General features: G+C 45.1%; 1 protein-coding gene across 5 annotated transcripts in view; it reads left to right on the top strand.

Annotated features, from left to right (window-relative positions):
* Nucleotides 1-22892, top strand: part of mcf2a (MCF.2 cell line derived transforming sequence a) — a 163817-nt gene that overhangs the window by 114491 nt on the left and 26434 nt on the right. For all 5 annotated transcript variants that reach the window (XM_080187797.1, XM_080187799.1, XM_080187798.1 and 2 more), the window contains 9 exons: nt 4807-4873; nt 5423-5538; nt 5631-5700; nt 5796-5888; nt 9440-9532; nt 11581-11706; nt 13494-13715; nt 16315-16407; nt 18451-18529. In XM_080187797.1, the coding sequence (XP_080043923.1) occupies nt 4807-4873; nt 5423-5538; nt 5631-5700; nt 5796-5888; nt 9440-9532; nt 11581-11706; nt 13494-13715; nt 16315-16407; nt 18451-18529 (959 nt within the window). The remainder of the gene's footprint in view (nt 1-4806; nt 4874-5422; nt 5539-5630; nt 5701-5795; nt 5889-9439; nt 9533-11580; nt 11707-13493; nt 13716-16314; nt 16408-18450; nt 18530-22892) is intronic.

Raw genomic sequence — 22892 nt, 5'->3', positions numbered from 1 at the left:
AGAGTTAAAGTTACCTCCAGTTTGTTTTTATTGGTTGGTACAGAACTGAAATTCCTGAGAGGCTCAGTACGTACAGAAAGAACGTCCCCTGCCTTTCACTTTCCGAGCATATTCACTGGAAACTCAGCAGCTAATATGCATACAACAAACTCCCACAAACAGGCAATAAGATACTGATTGATAATCTGGATTAGATTTTATAAAAATTGGCTGTTGCTTTGATGAAAATCTCTTGATTTTTCTGGAATTGTAGCTTGGATTTCTTACCCTCCCCATGAGAGAGTGGACAGGATCATGGTTTAATGTTTTGTGCAAAATTGAGAAGTGACACCTCTGACAGTGCAGCACTCCTTCAGTCCTGACCCCCTGACAGTGCGGCAATCCCTCAGCCCTGACCCTCTGACAATGCAGCACTCCCTCAGTACTGACCCCCTGACAGTGCAGCACTCCCTCAGTACTGACCCTCTGACAGAGTGGCTCTCCCTCAGTACTGACCCTCTGACAGTGTGGCTCTCCCTCAGTACTGACCCTTTGACAGTGCGGCACTCCCTCAGTAATGATTCTCTGACAATGCGGCATTCCCTCAGTACTAATCCTCTGCCAGTGCAGTACTCCCTCGGTACTGACCCTCTGCCAGTGCAGCACTCCCTCGGTACTGACCCTCTGCCAGTGCAGCACTGTCTCGCTACTGACCCTCTGACGGTGCAGCACTGTCTCGCTACTGACCCTCTTGATGGTGCAGCACTCCCTCAGTACTGACCCTCTGACAGTATAGTACTCCCTCAGTACTACCCCTCTGACAGTGCGGTATACTCTCAGTACTGGCCCTCCAACATCGCAGAATTCTCTCAGCGCTGACTCTCTGACAGTGCGGCACTCCTTCGCTACTGACCCTTTGACAGTGCAGCACTCCCTCAGTACTGACCCTCTGACAGTGCGGTACTCCCTCAGTGCTGTCCCTCTGACAGTGCAGCACTCCCTCAGTGCTGTCCCTCTGACAGTGCAGCACTCCCTCAGTGCTGTCCCTCTGACAGTGCAGCACTCCCTCAGTGCTGTCCCTCTGACAGTGCAGCACTCCCTCAGTGCTGTCCCTCTGACAGTGCAGCACTCCCTCAGTGCTGTCCCTCTGACAGTGCAGCACTCCCTCAGTGCTGTCCCTCTGACAGTGCAGCACTCCCTCAGTGCTGTCCCTCTGACAGTGCAGCACTCCCTCAGTGCTGTCCCTCTGACAGTGCAGCACTCCCTCAGTGCTGTCCCTCTGACAGTGCAGCACTCCCTCAGTGCTGTCCCTCTGACAGTGCAGCACTCCCTCAGTGCTGTCCCTCTGACAGTGCAGCACTCCCTCAGTGCTGTCCCTCTGACAGTGCAGCACTCCCTCAGTGCTGTCCCTCTGACAGTGCAGCACTCCCTCAGTGCTGTCCCTCTGACAGTGCAGCACTCCCTCAGTGCTGTCCCTCTGACAGTGCAGCACTCCCTCAGTGCTGTCCCTCTGACAGTGCAGCACTCCCTCAGTGCTGTCCCTCTGACAGTGCAGCACTCCCTCAGTGCTGTCCCTCTGACAGTGCAGCACTCCCTCAGTGCTGTCCCTCTGACAGTGCAGCACTCCCTCAGTGCTGTCCCTCTGACAGTGCAGCACTCCCTCAGTGCTGTCCCTCTGACAGTGCAGCACTCCCTCAGTGCTGTCCCTCTGACAGTGCAGCACTCCCTCAGTGCTGTCCCTCTGACAGTGCAGCACTCCCTCAGTGCTGTCCCTCTGACTGACTGTGCGGTACTCCCTTAGTACTGACCCTCAAACAATGCAGCACTTGATCAGTACTACCCCTCTGACAGTGCAGTATTCCCTCAGTACTGATCCTCCAACATTGCAGTGCTCCCTTGGTCTCTCAGTATGAGTGTCTGCCTGGATTTCTTCCTCAAACCTCTGAAATGGGATTTTAACTCATAACCCTTTGTTATCTACATTTTCAGAGACTTTGTTGGTTGAATGAAAAGAGATTTGTAAATGAGTGATCTTTAGCAGCTAATTCCAAAATACATCTACACTGGGAGGACTCTTCCCACTGAGCTGATTCCCCACTTTGAGTCCCGATTGGCCACCCAGACCAGCTGACCCTTACTCTGCTGTGTTCCCCTTAAAGGGACAATTACCACACCCTCTGGGTGGGATTGTCCAGCCGTGTTCACCACAAGACGGGAAAGTTCTGCCGAAGGTCTGTGGGCCCTTGCTTGGTCCACGCGTGCCCCCTGTGATTCCCATGGTGGATGGGACGGGAGAATTCCGCCTTTTGACTCAGAAATGATTTGACCCATCAAGCCAAATGCACAACCAATTCAGTGGCCAACAGATGTCAACTTAATTGTTTTGAATACCATTAAGAGAGCTTGACATGGGTTTGGAAAACAAATTCAATCCAGTTCTGAAATCTTCCATCCTGGTTCACACGAATTCAAAGCAGTGGGAGGAAAAGCTCCCCTGCGAAAATTTGATGATTTTGTTTCTGGTTGCTAAGGAACAGCCAATAAACAAAATCATATCTCTTTCTTTATTCTTTCTTGGATCGGGGCATCGTTGCCAAGGCCAAGATGACACGGTGGCACAGTGGTTAGCACTGCTGCCTCACAGTGCCAGGGACCCGGGTTTGATTCTGGCCTCGGGTCACTGTCTGTGTGGAGTCTGCACGTTCTCCCTGTGTCTGCGTGGGTTTCCTCTGAGTGCTCTGGTTTCCCCCCACAGTCCAAAGATGTGTGGGTTGGGTGGATTGGCCACACTAGAAAGTTTATTTATTAGTTACAAGTAAGGCTGATGTTAACACTGCAGTGAAGTTGTTGTGAAATTCCTCTATTCCCCACAGTCCGGGTCAATGCACCTAACCAGCATGTCTTTCAGTATGTGGGAGGAATCCGGAGCACCCAGAGGAAACCCACAAAGACACAGGGCGAATGTGCAAACTCCACATAGACATAATTGCCCCTTAGTGTCCCAAGCTGCTTAGGTAAATATATGGGGTAACAGGAAAAGTCCTGAGTGAGATTCTCTGTGCTGTGGTGATGCCAGCGTTGGACTGGACTCTGGAGAAGATGTCGTAGTGAAGAAGCTACGACATCTTCTCCAGAGCCTTCAACATGTCATTGATGAAGAAGAACATCTCACCAAAGCCATCCCCACACCCCCACTTCTTGCCTTCAAACAACCACACAACCTCAAACAGATCATTGGGTAGTTTGCTGCGGACAGCCTTCAGGAGAACAGTGACCACAACACCACACAAGCCTGCCACAGCAACCTCTGCAAGACATGCCAGATCATCGACATGGATGCCATCATCTCACGTGAGAATACCATCCACTAGGTATGTGATACATACTCTTGCAACTCGGCCAACGTTGTCTACCAAAAGGCTTCAGGAAAGGATGTCCCGAGGCATGGTACACTGGGGAGACCATGCAGACGCTATGACAACGGATGAATGAACATTGCTCGACAATTACCAGGCAAGACTGTTCCCTTCCTGTTGGCGTGAACACTTCAGTGGTCACGGGCATTTGGCTTCTGATCTTCGGGTAAACATTCTTCAAAGTGGCCTTCACAACATATGACGGTGCAGAGTCGCTGAGCAGAAACTGATAGCCAAGTTCCGCACACATGAGAACGGCCTCAACTGGGATCTTGGGTTCATGTCACACTACCTGTAACCCCCATGACTTGCCTGAACTTGTAACATCTCACTTATTGTCCTGTCTGGAGACAATACACATCTCTTTAACCTATGCTTAATGCTATCTCCACTCACATTGTCTGCACTTTTAAGACTTGAATAGCAGATTAGCTGTAAAGACTCGCATTCTAATCATATTCTGTAAACTGTGTGTGCCTTTATATGCCCTGTTTGTGATCAGAACTCTCCACTCAGCTGACAAAGGAACAGCGTTTTGAAAGCTAGTGGTGTTTACTACCAAATAAACCTGTTGGACTTTAACCTGGTGTTGTGAGACTTCTTACTGAAATTCTCCGTTGCAGAGTCGGTACAGTCTCGATGGGCCAAATGGGATGGGCAGTAAATACTGGCCCAGCCAGTGATATCCATACCCCAGACTTTCCTTCAGCTTTCCAACACTGCAAAAATAATGTTTTTCTGGCTTGTTATGTATCCCTGATTTTAGGGGAGATCTTATTGTAGCCTGTCTGTCACTCCACAGGCTCAGGTTAAAGCTCGGGGAACTTGGGTTTTGCTGGTGGAATTTAAAATAAATTAATAATTCTGGAATTACAAAGTTAGTCTCAATAAGGATGATCATGACAACTATCACCAATTGTAAAAACCCATCTGCTTCATTAACATCCTTTAGGGAAGGAAATTTGCCATCCTTACCCAGTCTGGCCTACATGAGACTCCAGATCCACACAGATATCGTTGCTTTTTAACTGCGTTGCAAGCCACTCAGTTCAGTTAGCATTGGACAGTAAATGCTGGCGTTGCCGATGATGCCCACACCCCTGAAAGAATAATGAAAAAAATAATAATCACTCCACCATTGACGAATGTGGCTTTAATTGCCTAGGTAGGCCCAAAGCTCTGAAATTCCTTCCTTCAATCTCTCCACTTCTGTACTTCTCTCTTTTCAGATGTTCTTTGAACTTACCCCTTGACCCAAGCTTTTGCTACTTGTTACAATATCTCCTTGTGCGATTCATTGTAAAATTTAATCCAACTACAGTTCTGCAAAGTACCTTGGGAGATTTTCCTACATGAAGAGTGTTGTATAAAAGCGTGTTGTTGATGATGCACTACAGTATTTATTTTGCAGACACGTGATCAATGAGCTGATCGAGACTGAGCGAGTGTATGTGGAGGAGCTAAGCAGTGTGCTTCAGGTAACACAGCAATGTGTGCTGCTGCTTTGTGTTTGATCACCTATCATAGATTATTTGTACATTTGCAGATGTGGAAAAAGGCTTGATAAATTTGGGTTTTCTTTCCTGGCACGGTGGCGGGTTTGGAATATAGTGAGGAGAGGAGAATCTTAGAGAGGTTTGTAAAGTCATTGGCAGTTAGTGAACACGGGGCCAGAGAGTGAAGAACGTTTCTGCTGGGTGGCGAAGCAAGGGGTAGAGATTGGCAATTAGCAGATTCAAGGATTTTGTGGGAGAGATTTACTGTCATTTTGGATGGAAAACTCAAGAGTTGGGGAGACAAAGATCTGGTAGCAATTTCTTAAACCCAATCTTCCCATAGCCCCAGCTGCCAAATCAAAAACTAGCAATGTCTCGATGTGTTGGGAGCTCATCTACAACCCATTAGATACCCTTCAAATACAAATCGGGGTTCCACACTGGGTTGTCGGACCCTGTGAAAACACTGCTCCCACCTCTGTTTCACGCCTCCGTGTGTTGACTCAAGCTAATTTTATCTGTAATTTGCAGGGTTACAAAATGGAGATGGACAATCCAACCATGATATCGCTCATGCCATCCTTACTGGAGAACAAGAAGGAGATATTGTTTGGCAATATGGCAGAGATCTATGATTTTCACAGCAGGTAAAAACAATCTATTACACACCTCCCTTAGTGAGTTGTAGGAGGCATGTTGGATAATGTTGCCTTTATTAATGAGTTGATATCTTCCCCAGAATTTTTCTTAATGACCTTCAGAACTGTGTTGAAATGCCAGAGAAAGTAGGACTCTGCTTCCTTGAAAGGGTACGTTCAACTGACTTCTTTCTGATCTTGAAATTCGTATTTATTTTAAAAATGACTTTCTGTTTCATGTAAGCATTTCTCACTGTGCTCTTCAGAGGGAGAATTTCCAAATGTATGTGAAGTACTGCCAGAACAAACCACGCTCTGAGTACCTTTGGAGACAGTGTTCAGACTGCCCTTTCTTTCAGGTAACAGATCTTCAAAAACTTCCATTTAAATTGACAGTATGAACTAAATGGTAGCATTCGGAACACATGCAGGAACAGAGAGACCTAGGAACTCTAAGTGCACTAACTTATGGAGGGAACAGAACAAGTTGAGTGAGCTCTCAATTAGGGGGAGGCGATGGCCTAGTGGTGTTATCGCTAGACTATTAATCCAGAAATTCAACTGATGTTCTAAGGACCAGGGTTCAAATCTCACCACAGCAGAGGGTGGAATTAGAATTCAGTAAAACATATTTGGAATTAAGAATCTACTGTTGGCCATGAAACAATTGTCAAATGTCAGAAAAACCCATCTGGGTCACTAATGTCCTTTAGAGAAAGAAATCTGCCGTTCTTACCCGGTCTGGCCTACATGTGATTCTAGAGCCACAGCAATGTGGTAGACTCTTAACTGCCCTCTTGAAAAAAAGCAACTAAATGCTGGCCAGCCAGCGACACCCATGTCCAACTAATGAATAAAAAAAAAGCACTGGGATCCTTGGGTTTTATTCATGAGGAGTGATGTACAAATCCAAAAAATGAACACAAAACTTCTGTAAAATTTTGTGTTCAATGCTGGCCATCTTTAGAAAGGCTTTGGGGAGGGTGCACAAGGGACTTATTAGAATGATATCAAGTCTGAGGGACATCAGTTATGTAGAGAAGCCGGAGTTGTTCTAGAGCGGTGATGGTTAAAGAGAGATTGAATGGATGCATTCAAGATATCAAAGGTTTTGATCGTGTAAGCAACTGGATAGCAGGGATAGTGACGAGAAAATACAGATTGAAAATGATTGGTGAAAGAACAAGAGCAGTGATGAAACAAACGTCTTTTGTGCAGTCAGATATGATCTGGGAGGTGCTGCCTGAAAGAGCCATGGAAGCTGATTCCATAGAAACTTTCGAAAGAGAATTGGATAAATACTTAAAGGAAAAATGTGCAGGTGAAATTGGTCTTTGGTGTTAGGGCAAAGCAAGTGATAGCAAATTAGCAATTAGTTTCATATCCCTATGGGGGCGACTTGGTGGCACAGTAGTTAACACTGCTGCCTCACAGCACCAGAGACCCGGGTTCAATTCCCGGCTCACTGTCCGTGCAGAATTTGCACGTTCTCCTCGTGTCTGCATGGGTTTCCTCTGGGTGTTCTGATTTCCTCCCACATTTCGAAAGACATGCTAGTTAGGTTCATTGCCATGCTAAATTTCCCGTTAGTGTCCTGGGATACGTAGGTTAGAGGCATTAGCAGAGTAAATACATCAGATTACAGGGATAGGACGTGGATGGGATTGTGGTCGGTGCAGACTCGATGGGCCGAATGGCCTTCTTCTGCACTGTGGGGATTCTATGATCCCACACCATTTCTACTCCCAGTGAAATGAATAGGTGAGAAAATCCGTCAGGATGTGAGATAAGCTTCTGGTTCACCCTCACCAGCTTTGTTCTTCTGACCAGGATAGGGGCATATGAACCGGAGCCGGCTAACTTGTCCCACATTTGGTTAGACCGTCATTGATCTGTATCTTAACTCCATTTACTTGCTTTGGTTCCATAATGTTTAACACGTCGGCCTAATGTAAATCTCCATTTTGAAATTTCTAACTGGCCTGTAGCCTCAGCAGCTTTTTGAGGGACAGAGTTCCAGATTTTGACTGTTCTTCCAGTGAGGACATCATCTGACTGGTTCTAATTTTCTGCCTTTGTTCCCTCGCTCTGAACTCTTCCACCACCAGAGAGAACAGCTTCCCTCTTATCTAACCCAACAAGTCGTTCAATCTCACTCATCTCAATCAGATCACCCCTTGGCCTTAAGCAGATACAAGCATGGTTTATGCAACAGATCCTCATAATTTAACCCTTAGAGCCTCTTGTGTCAATCTGGTGCCCAGGGGCCAGTCTTCCTGAGGTGCAGTGCCCCATACCATCAGCAGAGGAAAGAAAAATCAACAGAAACAAAACTCCTAGCACGATCTTATAGAATATCTGGAAATATTTTTCTCTGACAATGTTGTGATGTCTGACACATTGCTGTGTCACTCAGCATTGCTCCACTCAAACCTAGACAGATAGAATGTGAGTAATGTATTCCAGTTTGATGATGAAAGCCTCGGGAGAATGTAGGGAGAGAGACACAGGGAGGCTGCAATAGGCAGGTTAAGTGAGCTGAAAATAAAGTGGCAGATGGACGATAACGTGGGGAAGTGTGAGGCTAAGTAGAAAAACCGAATATTTTTAAAAGGTGAAACTTTAATACTGATGTTCAAAGAAACTTGATGTTCTAGTATGAGGAATGCAAAGGTTAGCCTCCGACTACGGAAAGCAATTAAGGCAAATGGCATGCTGGCTTTGATTGCAAGGAGCTTGGAGTATAAGAATTAAGGAGTCTTGCTGCAGTTGTACAGGGTTTTGGTGAGACCTCACATGGAGCCAAGAGAACTGTGCGCAGACCATATTTTTTAAAATTAATTTACAGGATGTTGGCATCACTGGCTAGGCCAGCATTTATTGCCCATATCTAGTTGACAAGTATGATATAGGTGCATCCACAGTGCTGTTAGGGAGAGAGCTCCAGGATTTTAACCCAGTGACTGTGAAAGATTGGTGATATATTTCCAAATCAGGGTGATGAGTGATATGGATGGGTATCTGCTGCTCTTGTCCTTCTGGATGGTTTGGAAGGTGCTGCCTAAGGAACCTTGGTGATCTCCTGCAGTGCTTCTTGTGGATGGACTACACTGCTGATAGTTTGTCGGTAAAAGGGGGAATGAATTTTTGTAGAAGGGATAGCAATCAAGCAGGCTGCTTTGTCTTGGATGATGTGGAGCTTCTTGAAGCTGTACTCATTCAGGCAACTGAAGAGTATTCCATCACGCTTCTGATTTGGGCCCTATAGATGGTGGACAGTCATTGGAGAGTCAGGAGATGAGTTTCTTGCCACAGGATCCCATATCTCAGAAGGGATATATTTGCATTGAAGATGGTATAATGCAATAGGTTCATTAATTGGTGGTCTTGGGTTATCCGATGAGGAGAGGCTGAATAAATTGGGCTCATACTGTCTGGAATTTAGAACAGTCAGAGGGGATTTCATTGAAACCTTCACGATTCAGAAGGGGCTCAGTAGATGCTGAGAGTGTGTTTTCTCAAACATGGAGGTCACAATCTCAGTATTGACACTGAGGTGAGGGAGGTTTTTCATAAGGGTGTGATTCCTTGGAATTTTCTACTCCTAAGGGTTGTGGTTGCTCTGTCACTGAATACATTCAAGGCTAAGATAGACAAATTTTTAATTTCTCAGGGAATCAAGAGATGCGGGAGGGATAGTGGTATTGAGGTAGAAGATCAGGCATGATCGTGTTGAATGGCAGGACAGATTTAGGGGGTTGAATGGTCTACTCCTGCTCCTATTTCTTAATGTAATGCCAACTCAGCCAGTTATTTGTTGTGCTGAATAAACTTTATTGATTTGGAGGTTGCTAGCTTTTTTTCAGAACTGGTGTTTCTATCCCTTCCTAACTTGTGTGCTCTTTACCAGGAATGTCAACGTAAACTGGACCACAAACTTGGCCTGGACTCATACTTACTGAAACCCATTCAACGGTTAACAAAATACCAGCTATTGCTAAAGGTAGGTGAAGGAGGTATCGAAACAGGTTACAAAGTCATATTCACTGTATACTGAGAAATAAAATAACCATAAACTGCCTTGCATTTATGTAGCACCTTCCTCATCCTCCAATGTACATTACATCTAATAGACCATTTTAAAAAAATTAAAGCAAAATGTTCCTGGAGTCACTGAGCCGGTCTGGCAGCATCTATGGAGACAGAAAGAAAGTTAATGTTTCAAGTCACTGACCTTTCATCAGAACTAGAAGAAGTTTGGAATGTGTTAGAAAGTTGGCACACTTTCCATCTCTGATGGAAGGTCACCAATCTGAAACTTTAACCCTGTTTCCGTCTCCATGGATGCCCTCTGACCTGCAGAGTATTTTCAGCACACTCAGTTTTAATGATGTTGGTTGAGGAATTAACAACAACCAGGGCATCGGGAAGAACTTCCCTGCCCTTCTTTGAAATAGCGCCATTGGTTATTCAATGTCCATCGGAGAGATTAGACAGGGCCTTGGCCTAGCTTCGCGTAAGGAGGCAATGGTCTAGTGGTATTATTGCTGAGCTGTTAACCCAGGAACTCAGCTAGTGTTCTGGGGACCTGGGTTCAAATCCCACCACAACAGATGGTGGAATTTGAATTCAGTAAAAAGATATCTGGAATTAAGAATCTACTGATGACCATGAAACCATTGTCAATCTGGCCTACATGTCTTTCCAGATCCACAGCAATGTGGTTGACTCTCAACTTCTCTTGGGCAACTAGGGATGGCCAATAAATATTGGCCAGCCAGCAACACCCGTGTTCACATATGTCCTGTTTGTGAACCAAATCCTCCCCTCATCTGATGAAGGGACAGCGCTCTGAAAGCTTGTGCTACCAAATAAACCTGTTGGACTTTAACCTGGTGTTGTGAGACTTCTTACTGTTGAAAAAGCAGAGCAGAGAGTTCTGAGGTGCCCAGGTTAATATCTCACTCTCAAGCAAAACCATTCAAAAAAAATCTACTCTCATTTCTCAGGTCTGCTTCTAGGATCTTGCTGTGTACAAAATAGCTGCACTTGTAGCGATTTGGAATATGTGGACTCTCGGAGACATTAGTGAGAGTCAAGATGCAGTGCTGAAAAAATACAATCATATTCAAGATGTAACTGCAAAAGTAAACATGAATTGAGAATTCATGGCTTTAGTTTGTGCTTAGTTGTGCTGGCCACTATTTTAACCACTTTTTCAGCTAATTTGATTAACTTTTATTGTAAATAATTCCGTACATCACACAAAATAATGAGCAGGAGAAATTCATAACAAGCTCATTAAGCGTTTCTTCACTGTTACCATCAACTGTATCTACCTCCCAATTTATAGGTACTGTGAAGGTGTACAAAATTGTAAGGGGAAGAGATAGAGGGGACAGCTCAAAACTGCTTCCCTTGGTGGAGAATTCTAGAACCAGCGGACATAGATTCAAGATAAGTGGCAATTGGTGGAGAGGAAGAACTTTTTTACACAGAGGGTAGTGGGTGTCTGGAATTCACTGCCTAGGTTGGCAGTGAAGGCAGAGACACTAAACTCTTTTAAAAAGTACCTGGAGCCGCACCTTAAGTGCTGTAAGCTGCAGGGCTTTGGACTGGGTGTTGGGTGGTGGGATTAGAAAGGGCACTACAGTGTCCTTGGAGTGGTATGACAAGATAGGCTGAATATCTCCTTCTGTGCTGTAACTTTTCTGTGGTTCTATGGTATCCATCCTTCCAAAACAGCTGCCTTCTCCCATTGAAAAGGCCTCATTATTTTGCCACTGTTTTCACTCCCTTTATACTCCCTCTTCTCCCCCTCCTCTGTCTCAATCTGCATTGCCCTGTAAAGCAGTTCGACAGCGGGATGCATCTCGAAAGATAGAGATCGGAGAAACTGGTAACAGGAGGTGAGAGGTTGATATGATCCTCTGTCTACTCTGTAATGGAAGTGTCAACATGTATTAACATGAAGATGATGTCAACCATAACTCATTGAACTACTGACATATTTTGCTGAAATGATTTTCAAATTGCTGTGCATCCCGGCAGGAATTACTGAAGTTCAGCAGTAACGGTGATGGGACCCAGGAGTTACAGGAAGCTCTAACAGCCATGTTGAATTTATTAAAGTCAGTTAATGACTCCATGCACCAGATTGCGATAACAGGATATAATGTGAGTACCTGTTTAGAAATTAGACACCTCTGCTTGACAGGAATCACTGGGGAAGACATGCATTTATTCCAATATTATTAAGCCTTTGCATGCAGGGAAAATTAACTATCAAGCAAAGCAAATTGTTGGTGGGTTTGACATTGATTTAAATGCTGCAGCCTGTGGTCAAACTAATCTGCTTGTTCTCAGTGGGTTCATCACCAGTGACCTATTGGAGATAGTAGCAGAGCGCTAATGTCACTGGTTTGATAATCCAGAGGCTGGGACTGATGAGTCGAGGCAATGAGTTCAAATCCCACCACAGCAGCTGGGGAATTTAAATTCAATTGAATAAATTTGGAATTTAAAAATATAGTTCTGGGAGAAGTGATCATGAAACGACTGCACCAGCCACAATGCCACAAGGCCCTATTCACGCATAATATTACAGCAGCAGCAACAAATTCTCTCAGAGGGTCTTAGATTTGATTCCCCCTCACCTTTTTCGCAAAGCCCCTGCCCTCCGTTGTTCTGGGAAGGCAAATTTTCTCCAATAAGCCATCCTGTCATAGCAGCATATCTCAGTGGAGTGGAAGGGTTGGTGTATAATTGAGGCCTGTTTTCCATCATCTGCCAGCCCTGTTGCCATGCTGGGAGAAATAAGCCTTGGGGCTTCAAGGTGAATTCCAGCCACCACTGGGTGGATCAGAATCCTCCCCCTCCCTCTATTTCACAAACTCTGGAATCAGAAGCCTCCCATCCTTCTACTTCCCAAACCCTGGAATCAGAAGCCTCCCCTAAGGGGCTTCAAAACTGATGAACGTTTTCCAACTGGCAAATGATGCCAAAGGACTGTGCACATATGTCCAGTTGCATTGACAGGAGACATCTTATAAATTTGCCTGGTGCTAGTCGATCATGAACCTCTTTGTGTCTCAAGGCTGTAAATGTGACAGAGGTAACTGACCTAAATGCGTTTCTGAAGAAACCATGTTATGGGGAGGCAGTGGTAATGTCACTGGATGAGTAATCCAGAAACGTCTGGGGACCCCGGTTCAAATCCCACCCCGGCAAATGGTGAAATTTGAATCCAATAAAAACTTGGAATTATAAATCTAATGATGACCATGAAACCATTGTTGTTTGTTGGAAAAACCTATTTGGTTCACTAATATCCTTTAGGGAAGGAAATCCACCGTCTTTACCTGGCCTGGCCTGCATGTGAGTCCAGAGCCACAGCGATGTGATTGACCCTCAACTGCCCTCACAGAGATGGGCACAAACTACTGGCTCAGCCAACAATGCCCACATCCCATGAACAAATAAAAAAAACACTTGGGTTTTATGGGTGAAGAAGAAGTCAAGACTTTTCCTCTGAATTGTCCTCTGGATTTTTGCCTCTCCATAGAGGGTGGTCTTTCATTTCTGACAGGGGGCTAGTTTGATGGACTAGACGTGTGTTTTGTGTCCCTCTGTATTTTTGTAAATGGAGTGAATGTAATAAGAGAGATGAGAGAATTAAGCTCTGTGGGATCACTTTCACCCCACGGGCTGCAGCAGTTCTAAAAGGTGGCTCACAACCAGCTTCGCAAGGGAAACTAGGGGTGGGCAATAAACGTCGGCCTAGCCAGTGATACCCACACCTTGAATCTAGGAAAGGATTCTTGAAGGGAGAAAGTTCACATGCTGGTAATTCTGGAATTAAATATCCAAATATTATAATGGTTATTAATGAAATTTTGTTAATTTTGTTAATAATTGTACAGTAATGGCTAAACAGAGAAATCAACAAAGATTCTGATTGGCAGGGCAACCTGGAAGAGTTTGGTCCGCTTTTGATGCAAGGTTCCTTCAATGTCTGGATAAATCACAAGAAAGGCGCCACCAAAATGAAGGATCTTGCACGTTTCAAACCAATGCAACGCCACCTCTTCCTTTACGAGACTGCACTTCTGTTCTGTAAGAAGCGGGAGGAACATGGAGAAGGTTATGACAAAGCACCTTCTTACAGTTTCAAACATTATTTAAAAGTAAGACAGACAATTCCACCATTTACTGTCGCATTTTTCCTTTGTGCCCTCCACTCACAGAGTAAATTTGGTGAGTCTCGCCCACTCGGCTCCCAGCAGGCTGTTTTCCTTAAAGGTCATGCTCAGGTTTGGGGATAATGCTGTCACGAGGTAACGCCAACCTCCAGCACATTCTCCCATTCTGGGAAACTCCTTATCAGGAGCGCAGAGCCACAGGGATTGCTCATGGTTGTGTTTTTGTACAGCTTCTCTTCCATCTATATTTCATCATCAGAACTTGAAGCCAAAAGAACACAACACTTCCCTTTTCCTTGCTGTACAACCAAAAACACTCCTTACAAATATCATGCCATTCTCCTGGAATCAGTCCTAAGTAAGCCTTAGCTCCTGAATGTTTACGTCTGATCTTTCTCAGCTTGGGAACTTTTAATCTCAGAATTGTCTTTCACAATGACGTTTTTCCCCCAGAGTCTTCTTTTAGTGCAAGCGAGGTGAATATTCCATTCTCATTTTAACTGTCAGGAATTTGGTCTTCTTAATCCCAGTGTGAGCTTCCATCTATGATCCTGCGTTGTGAATCAATGCATCTTACTACCCATAGCTCCTTCTCCCAAATTTTAGCAGAACAATCTTGTTGTGAGTTTTCAGGGATATCCTGGACTCTTTCCCTCTCAAAGCCCATCTTCATGGCAATGTGAATCATATGGGCCTTGTATCCAGATACTGATTTCCTTTCTTTGAGACCTCAACCCTTTTTAATCTTGGAAGTAAATGGCGGCACAGTAGCACAGTGGTTAGCACTTCTGCCTCACAATGCCAGAGACCTAAGTTTGATTCCCAACTTGGGTTACTGTCTGTGCAGAGTTTGCATGTTCTCCCCATATTTATGTGGGTTTCCTCCCACAGTCCGAAAGGTGTGCTGGTTAGGTTCATTGGCCATGATAAGTTCTTCCTCAGTGTACCTGAACAGGCGCCAGAGTGTGGCGATTAGGAGTTTTCACAATAACTTCAGTGCAGTGTTAATGTAAGCGTACTTGTGACAGTAATAAACAAACTTTAAATGGATAGTTTTAAAAAAAGCTGTTTACAACCTGATATTCCCAACTCCTTTCTGGGATTTAGGACACTCACATTCTATCCACTGATATCACACAACCTGCTATCATTGTGACCAATGCCTTGCAGCTGTTTCCCACTAAAATAACCTGATCCCTGTTCAGGCTTGCTGAACAGAACACATCACATGACTCCTCCCTTTTTATCTTAAATGAAAGACACAAAATATGACTATCATAAGCCTCATAATTTTAAAACTATCCAGAGCTTTGACTTAATCCCATGAGGTCTTCCTCTCCATGGAGATGGAAAGTACTGATATTTTTTGCAATTCCCTAACCGGAAAGGTCATTGAATGTAGGTGTTTTATTTGAATATTAGTTAATGTTTTGCTGTGAATCTCAAAGAGTTTCGCTGGGGTTTGGTGTGTAATGTTCCTGTCTGTGAGCTCGAAGCTCTTGTGTTGAAACCCCACACCCAAGATTTGAGCCCATAATCCAGGGCAGTGTGCCTAGCACCAGTATATAATGGGGTCCTGCATTGTCAGAGGTGCAACATTTCAAACAGGATGTTAAACCCATGTGCCCTCCCGTGTGAATGTTGAGATTCCACAGCTTAATCATAGAAGCGCATGGAGTCGTCTCCTGGTTTTTACACAATATTAATCCCTCAACCAGTACATAGCACGGATAATATGAACCTGTGTGATCTTCTGTGTGCACATTGGCTGCTGTATTTTTCTTAGAACATTCGCTCCACATTTGGAAGTATTCTGTTAGTTGTAAAATGCTTTTGGATGTTATGGCCAATGCAGTCCTTTCACAATTCCATGTAAATACAACCCAGGTTGGAATTCCAGCCAGGACACAATCAGTATTTTGGGAATAAAGGAGAAAGGAAGGGAATGATTCCTATCCAGAACTATTGACCCAGATTGCCACTGCCACTGACCTTGAAGAATGTTGCCCACTGGGATCTGGTGATCTCTGTGGCGTGGTTTTCTCCTTTCCCGATGGTAGCTTGAATCTGGCACCATGTCACAGGGATTTCTGGGCATGCAGAAGTGATGATGTCATCAAGCAGAGTACGCAGCAAATCACATTGAAGTATTCACACAGACAGAAAACCAGGACAAAAAAAGAACCAAATCCTTCCAAAATTAATTTAAAATTTCAGGTATTGAAATAAATGATTTATAGTTGGATTAAGATAAATGGTAAACTAACAAGATAAACAAGCTTTTAAAAAGTATCTTAAAAATTATTCAATTTTTGAAAATAATTATTCTGTGCACATTCAGCCACCTTGAGTTGCTGTCAATTTCTGTGAAGTAATGATGGTGAATTCTGATGGTTTCACCATCATCTTTTCTACAAGATCCAGTTCAGACCAACAAACCACTCATCTTTTGCAATTGATTCTCGTAATAGTTGATGTGCTGTGGTTTTATTTGAAAGATATTCCATATAAATTTAATGCTGTTAGTTGCTACTTCAAGAAGTATGGAGGAATATAACAGTACTTCTTGTGTTTCATTTGTCAGATGAGTGCTGTTGGGATCACTGAGAATATTAAAGGAGATATTCGGAAGTTTGAAGTGTGGTATAGTGGGCGAGAGGAAGTGTATCTCATCCAAGTAAGTTCAGAATTCATGAACTGTGTTTGCAGGACTCAATTTACTGCCTACCACAGGGCTTGACTTACCCTCTTTTTCAAAATATATGGTGGCACAGTGGTTAGCACTGCTGCCTCAGAGTGCCAGGAACTTGGGTTCAATTCCAGCCTTGGGTAACTGTGTGAGTTTTCTCTGGGTGTTCCAGTTTTCTCCCACAATCCAAAGATGTGCAGGTTAGGTGGATTGGCCATATTAACTTGCCCCATTGTGTCCTAAGATGTGTAGGTTAGGGGGATTAATGAGTAAATGTGCAATGCTACAGGGATGGGAGGGAGGGTGGATCTGAGTAAGATGCTCTGTCAGAGAGTCAGTGCAGGCTCGATGGGCTGAATGGCCTCCTCCTGCACTGAAGGATTCTGTGAATTGTTGAGATGTGGAAATCACTGAAAAAGGCAGTTTATCACGCAGTGAGATTGCAGGTTAAGTTGCAGCCTTACCTGTTAATTTCATAAGAGGAAGAGATTCCAACAATGCCACAGATGCCAACCAGTATTGGAAAGGGTGAGGCTGTGGAGAGTGACTCTCTGCCCTTGGGAGTTCCTGCATCCTGGTCTCTCTGTAACCAAAGGGTTCTTCAGCAGATGGTGGTCCTGGTTATAGTGGGCATACCACCACACGGAATGGTAGAAGTGGAAGCAGCTGGTGATCAAGGTCTGGATGGTGGCCTGACCTCTCCAAGAAGATGCTGTTCACCTTAAAGAAATTCCAGCTCCTTTATAAGGGAAGTGATGATTGGATGGGTGTGCATCCTTGTGCGTGCTTGTGTGTGTGTGCGTGTCTGAAGAGGGTGGGTGGCAGAGTGCACTGAGGTATCAGATCCAGCAGCATGCCACCTCCTTTTGGGGTCAGGTACCCAAACTGCAGATACAGTCACTCGCCATTAAAATGCAAAGTTCCCCTGACCACAGCTTCATCAGCAGAGCTTTGCAATGGGTGCATTGGGAGATATGGTCCGCAGATTTCAGGAGTCACAGTGTTATAATCAGGACCCAATTCTGCACGGCCTTTGAATGTCACATAGCAGCCATCGCCCTTTATCAAATAAACATCTCTCAATACCAGAGCCAGGATATCTGCAGCTTCTTAAATTTATCTTCTCATAAGCTTCAAGAGACTGGGGTTTTTACACTGGGGTTTAAATGTTGGTGCCAAGGCTAGTATTTATTGCCCATCCCCCATTGCCCTGAGAAGGTGGTGATGGGACATGTGATTAAATTGCTGCTGTCCATGTAATGTGTTTTGATGAAACTGAGTGATTGGCTCGATCACTTGGATCTCAGAATCAAGCACTTTGGCGTGGGTCTGGAGTCACGTATAGATTTCATTCTCTGAAAGGCACATCAGTGAACCAGTTAGGTCTTTATGACAATCCAATGGCTTCATGGTCACTTGCATCGAAACCAGTTTGATATTTTCAGATTGGAATTCTCAATAATGGGACGTAAGCACTCCATAATCGTACCCTGTGTTAGCTGGCAGTCTGCCTGAGTTTTCAATTCAGGAATACACCTTTTTTTTTAAAGAAGTAAAGTGATCCATTTGCCTGGCATTCCTGCGTTCCACCCTGACAGGAGGGAAATATGACAGTGTCCCACTGCAGCCCAACATAAAGGCCTTCTACTCACCCTGTTCCCAATGCCAGTGACGGGGCCAGATAGATAATGGCGCCTGGCTGCTGTGTCCACACGGTGTCGAACATGCCTCCAAACCCTATCCCCAATTCTACAAGGAAGCCAGTGAAGTTTGGATTGAACAAGAGAGAAGATATCAAAAGTGATGTTGCTGCCCTCCCCCTCCCCCCACCCAAATCAATGAACGGGGGGGTCATGGGAAAATGCAATTGCTGGCCAAGCGCATGCTATGATCAACTGCAACGTGTTAAAGAGTGTTATTTAACATGTCTGTATTTTAGATCTAAGGAAACAAACGCTTTTTCACAGAAGACCTCGGTAGAAAGTATTTATGGATTGCAGAACGATATTCTCTCTATCTCTCTGTCCTCAGGCACCATCAGTGGATATTAAGATGGCCTGGTTGAGTGAGATGAGGAGAGTGCTAACAAGTCAACAGAGACTCGTCCGAGGTACTTGCTGCTTTTTTGCTGCTGCTGCATTCTAGAAATTTCTTTCATTATGATGTGTAAAAAAAGGATGGCTGGGCGAGGCCCATCTCCTGATGGTGCCTCGCCCATGAAACCTTAACGGCAGAGTCACAATTTCCACCTTGCCAACTCCCCAGTAGCATGCAGCCACACATGCTGCATAACACTGCAAAAGTAGCCAAAAGAGAAAATGCTGGAAAATCTCAGCAGGCCTGTCAGCATCTGTAAGGAGAGAAGAGAGCTTTCCTGCTGAGATTTTCTAGCATTTTCCCTTTTGGTTTCAGATTCCAACATCTGCAGTAATTTGCTTTTATCCAGTGTTCAAGTAACATCTGTATTGGATCAGCTCGTTAGAAATCGGGGGGGGGGAGGGGGGGGGGGGGGGCGGTTGGGGGGTGGGGTGGGGGTGGGGGGTGGGGTGCAATTCTCCCAATTGGTAGGAAAACTATTCTGGACCATGACTGTTTTCTCAGATCGCTTTCTCACTCGAATCTCCTATGCTCTGTGCACTGCTGAAGTCCCAGCCGTGAATATCATTAAAAACCCAGGGGGGGTGGGGCCTATCCGTGCTGGAGCCTGACTATTCTGGAACTCTGTGCATGCGCAGTGGATCAGATCTGTCAGTCTGCCCAGTTCAGTTGCTGACTAGCCCAGGATCCCTGCACTACTGCCCCTCTAGCATCCCCCCCCCCCCACAACCATGCCCCAGTTGGAACCCCCACAGCAATTCCCAGGCCAGCCCTGACCCCCCCCACCCCACCACCCCAGAACACCCCAATGTCAAGCCCTCTGCATCCAGAGTGACGATCCCCTCACCTCTTTCACCCCAGCAGCCCCTAAGCCCTAGCCACAGTAGACCCCGCACCCTTTGCACTGCCCGATGCCCGATGGGCAGTGCCAACATGTCCCCTGGGTATGGGAACTATGCCCCTTGGGCAGTGCCAAGGGGCACTGTCAGGGTGCCCATGCCCAGCGGGCATCATCCCCCTGCCACCTGACTCCCTGGGGGACCCCAATTGCCCCCCTTCATTCTGGCGGGGTTTCCCGCTAGTTTCCCGAACATGGGGAGTTATTCTAAATCCCGCCGGAATGAATACTCCTGGCGAGGTGGGAGATTCAATCAGGACCGGCAAGGTCCTGATACTGACATTGAAAACATATTTAAACTACATTAAAAAAGATCTAAATTACTTACTTCTCTTCCCACCTGTTTCCAGCGTGGCCTGGTTTCCGGCTCTGGGAGATGTGCAAACATTCCGGTGCATGCGCAAATCCCGGAAAAAGGCCAGTAATGCACATCCCTCACCGCGACCCACCAGAAAAGTTGCGGGTTGCGATGGGAGAATCGACCCCCAGGTTTCCAACGTACAACCTTGCTTAGTTAAAATCATGGACGTTAGAATATAAGCAGAGGCCATGTGGCCCATTGTGCCTGTGCTTGCTCCTTGAAAGAGCTATCCAATAATCCCACATCCTATCTTTTTCCCTGTAATCCTGAAAAGAAATTCCCTTAAAGCAGCTATCTGATTTTATGTGTACGTTACTGAATCTGCTTACACTGCTCTTTTCAGACAGCATATTTCAAATCTTAATAACACTGTAAATACAAATACTTCTCCTCAGCTCCACCAACTCAGAATGAAAAGTGGAACACTTACCAGTGGAGTCAAGTTGACACTGAACACCAATGGAACCTTATCACTTCACGTTACATTTAATAATTATGGAATAATTCCCTGCCCCTGCAAATTATGCAGTAACTGATCAAGTACAACACGTGCCTGTTAATGCAGATGTGAACTGTCTGCAAGTTATAAGCTGCAAATGCGTGTTCCCCTTGTGGGTATCAGTTGTCCTAACCCTTATTGCATCAGATTATCTGACTGCGAGACATGAGGGTAAATTGTCTGGGGAAGGTAGCATGTGGGAAAAATGCATTACTCATCCCTAGTTGCCCTTGGAGGGCAGTTAAGAGTCAACCACATTGCTGTGGCTCTGGAGTCACATGTAGGCCAGACCAGGTAAGGATGGCGGATTTCCTTCCATGAACATTAGTGAACCAGATGGGTTTTTCCAACAATCAATAAAGCTTCATGCTCATCAGTAAATTCTTAATTCAGAATATTTTTATTGCATTCAAATTCCACCATCTGCCATGGCGGGATTTGAACCTGGGTCCCCAGAACATTAGCTGAGTTTTGGGATTAATAATCTAGCAATAATACCACTAGGCCACCTGACAATGTCTGAATTTCAAAGTTCTCACATTTGATTTCAAATCCCTCTAAGGCTTTGGTCCAGCTCCTGCCCCTGCCTCTGTATTCTCCTCACTGGGTCCAAATCCTAGAACTCCCTTCCTAACAGCACAGTGGGTGTACTTGTACCACATGGACTGCAGTGGTTCAAGAAGGCAGCTCATCACCATGTTCTCATAGCTAATTGGGAATGCTGGTCTTGTCAGTGACTCCCACATCCCATGAACAAATTAAAGAAGAACCTTACAGTCTTCTGAGCTGTCTGTGCTCCTCCAATTCTGGCCTCTTCAGCATCCCTGATTTTAACCACTCCAATAGTGGAGGCTGCATCTTCAGCTTCCTCAAGTCTGAATTCTGGAATTCTGTCCCTAAACCACTCCACTTCTTTAACCCTCTCCTCCTTTTATGTGCTTCTTAAATTCTACTTCAATAATCAAGCATATTGGGATGTTTTGCCACGCTTTAACGCAAACCAGCCTCCCATTCATTGACTCTGTCTACACTTCCCGCTGCCTCAGGGAAGCAATCAGTTTAATCAAAGACTCTACACACCCTGGACATTCTCTCTTCCATCATCTTCCATCAGGAAAAAGATACAAAAGTCTGAGGTCATGTACCAACCGATCCAAGAACAGCTTCTTCCCTGCTGCCATCCGTCTTTTGAATGGACCTACCATATATGAAGCTGTTCTTTCTCTACACCATAGCTATGACTGTAACACTGCATTCTGCACTGCCTCCTTTCCTTCTCTGTGTATGGTATGCTCTGTCTGTATAGTGCATAAGAAACAATACTTTTCACTGTATCTCAACACATGTGGCAATAATAAATCAAATCACTGTTAAGGTTAATAAATACAAGTTGTTAAGTACTGTCCAATGGCTTCCTGCAAAATCCAATGATTCTACAACTATACAATGTCCATGAGGTCAGTACCAGTGATACTAACACTAATTTTTCTGACAAGAACACAATGGGCTGAATGGCCTACTCCTGTGCTGTATCATTCTATATTGTAAATGTGTAAAGTAGCCGTGCTCCCAGGTGACCACTGGCTGCTTTCCCCTTTGAGAGGGAGAGCTGACTGATAGTGTTTTAACCTAAAGATCACCATACTTCAGATGAGGGTCAAGGTTGAGAAGGTGCGACCTCAGCTGGTATGAGAATTGAACCTGCACTGTTGGCACTGTGTGACATCACTAACTAGCCGTTCAGCCAACTGAGAAAAGCTAAACTGCTATTCCAGAAAGTGAACAGTGGATTAGGGAGAAGAAAGCAATTTTTAATTCTTTCACAGGCTGTGCCATTGCTGGCCAAACCAGCATTTATTGCCCATCTTTAATTCCCCTTCAGAAGTTGGTGGTGAGCTACCTTCCTGAACCGCTGCAGTCCATGTGGGACACCCACAGCGCTGTTAGGGAATGAGTTCCAGGATTTTGACCCAGCAACAGTGAAGGATATATTTGCAAATCAGGATGGTGAGTGACTGGGAGGGGATCTTCCAGGTGATGGTGTCCCCATGCGCCAGCTGTCCTTGTCCTTCTGGGTAGTAGCGATTGTGTGTCTTCAAGGTACTTTTGAAGGAGTCTTGATGTGTTGCAGTAGTGTATATTGTTTATGGCATACATGGCTTCTACTGTGCGTCATTGGTGGTTGAACTTGCAAGGGTGCTAGGGTGCCAATCAACCAGGCAACCATCCTGGACGATGTTGCGCTTCTTGAGTGTTGTTGGAGCTGCACTCATCCAGGCAAGTGGGGAGTATATTCCATTGGGAATATTGTATCGAATCTGGGCTCCACACTGTAGTAAGAATGTCAAGGCCTTAGAGGGAGTGCGGAGTAGATTCACTAAGATGATACCAAGGATGAGGAATTCCAATCCTGTGGAAAGGCTGGAGATACTGGGATTTTTTTCCATAGAGCAGAGAGGTTGAAGAGGAGATTTAGTAGGGGTGTTCAAAATTATAGAATCATAGGATCCCTACAGTGCAGAAGGAGGCCATTTGCCCCATTGAGTCTGCACTCACTCAATCCCACCCGGGCCCTATTCCCACAACCTCACTTATTTACCCTGCTAATCCCCCTGACA

This window comes from Carcharhinus amblyrhynchos, chromosome 4 (assembly GCF_965287045.1).
Source record: "Carcharhinus amblyrhynchos chromosome 4, sCarAmb.v2.hapA, whole genome shotgun sequence".
In the NCBI taxonomy this organism is placed as follows: Eukaryota; Metazoa; Chordata; class Chondrichthyes; order Carcharhiniformes; family Carcharhinidae; genus Carcharhinus; species Carcharhinus amblyrhynchos.
This window is presented reverse-complemented; position numbering and strand designations above follow the sequence as displayed.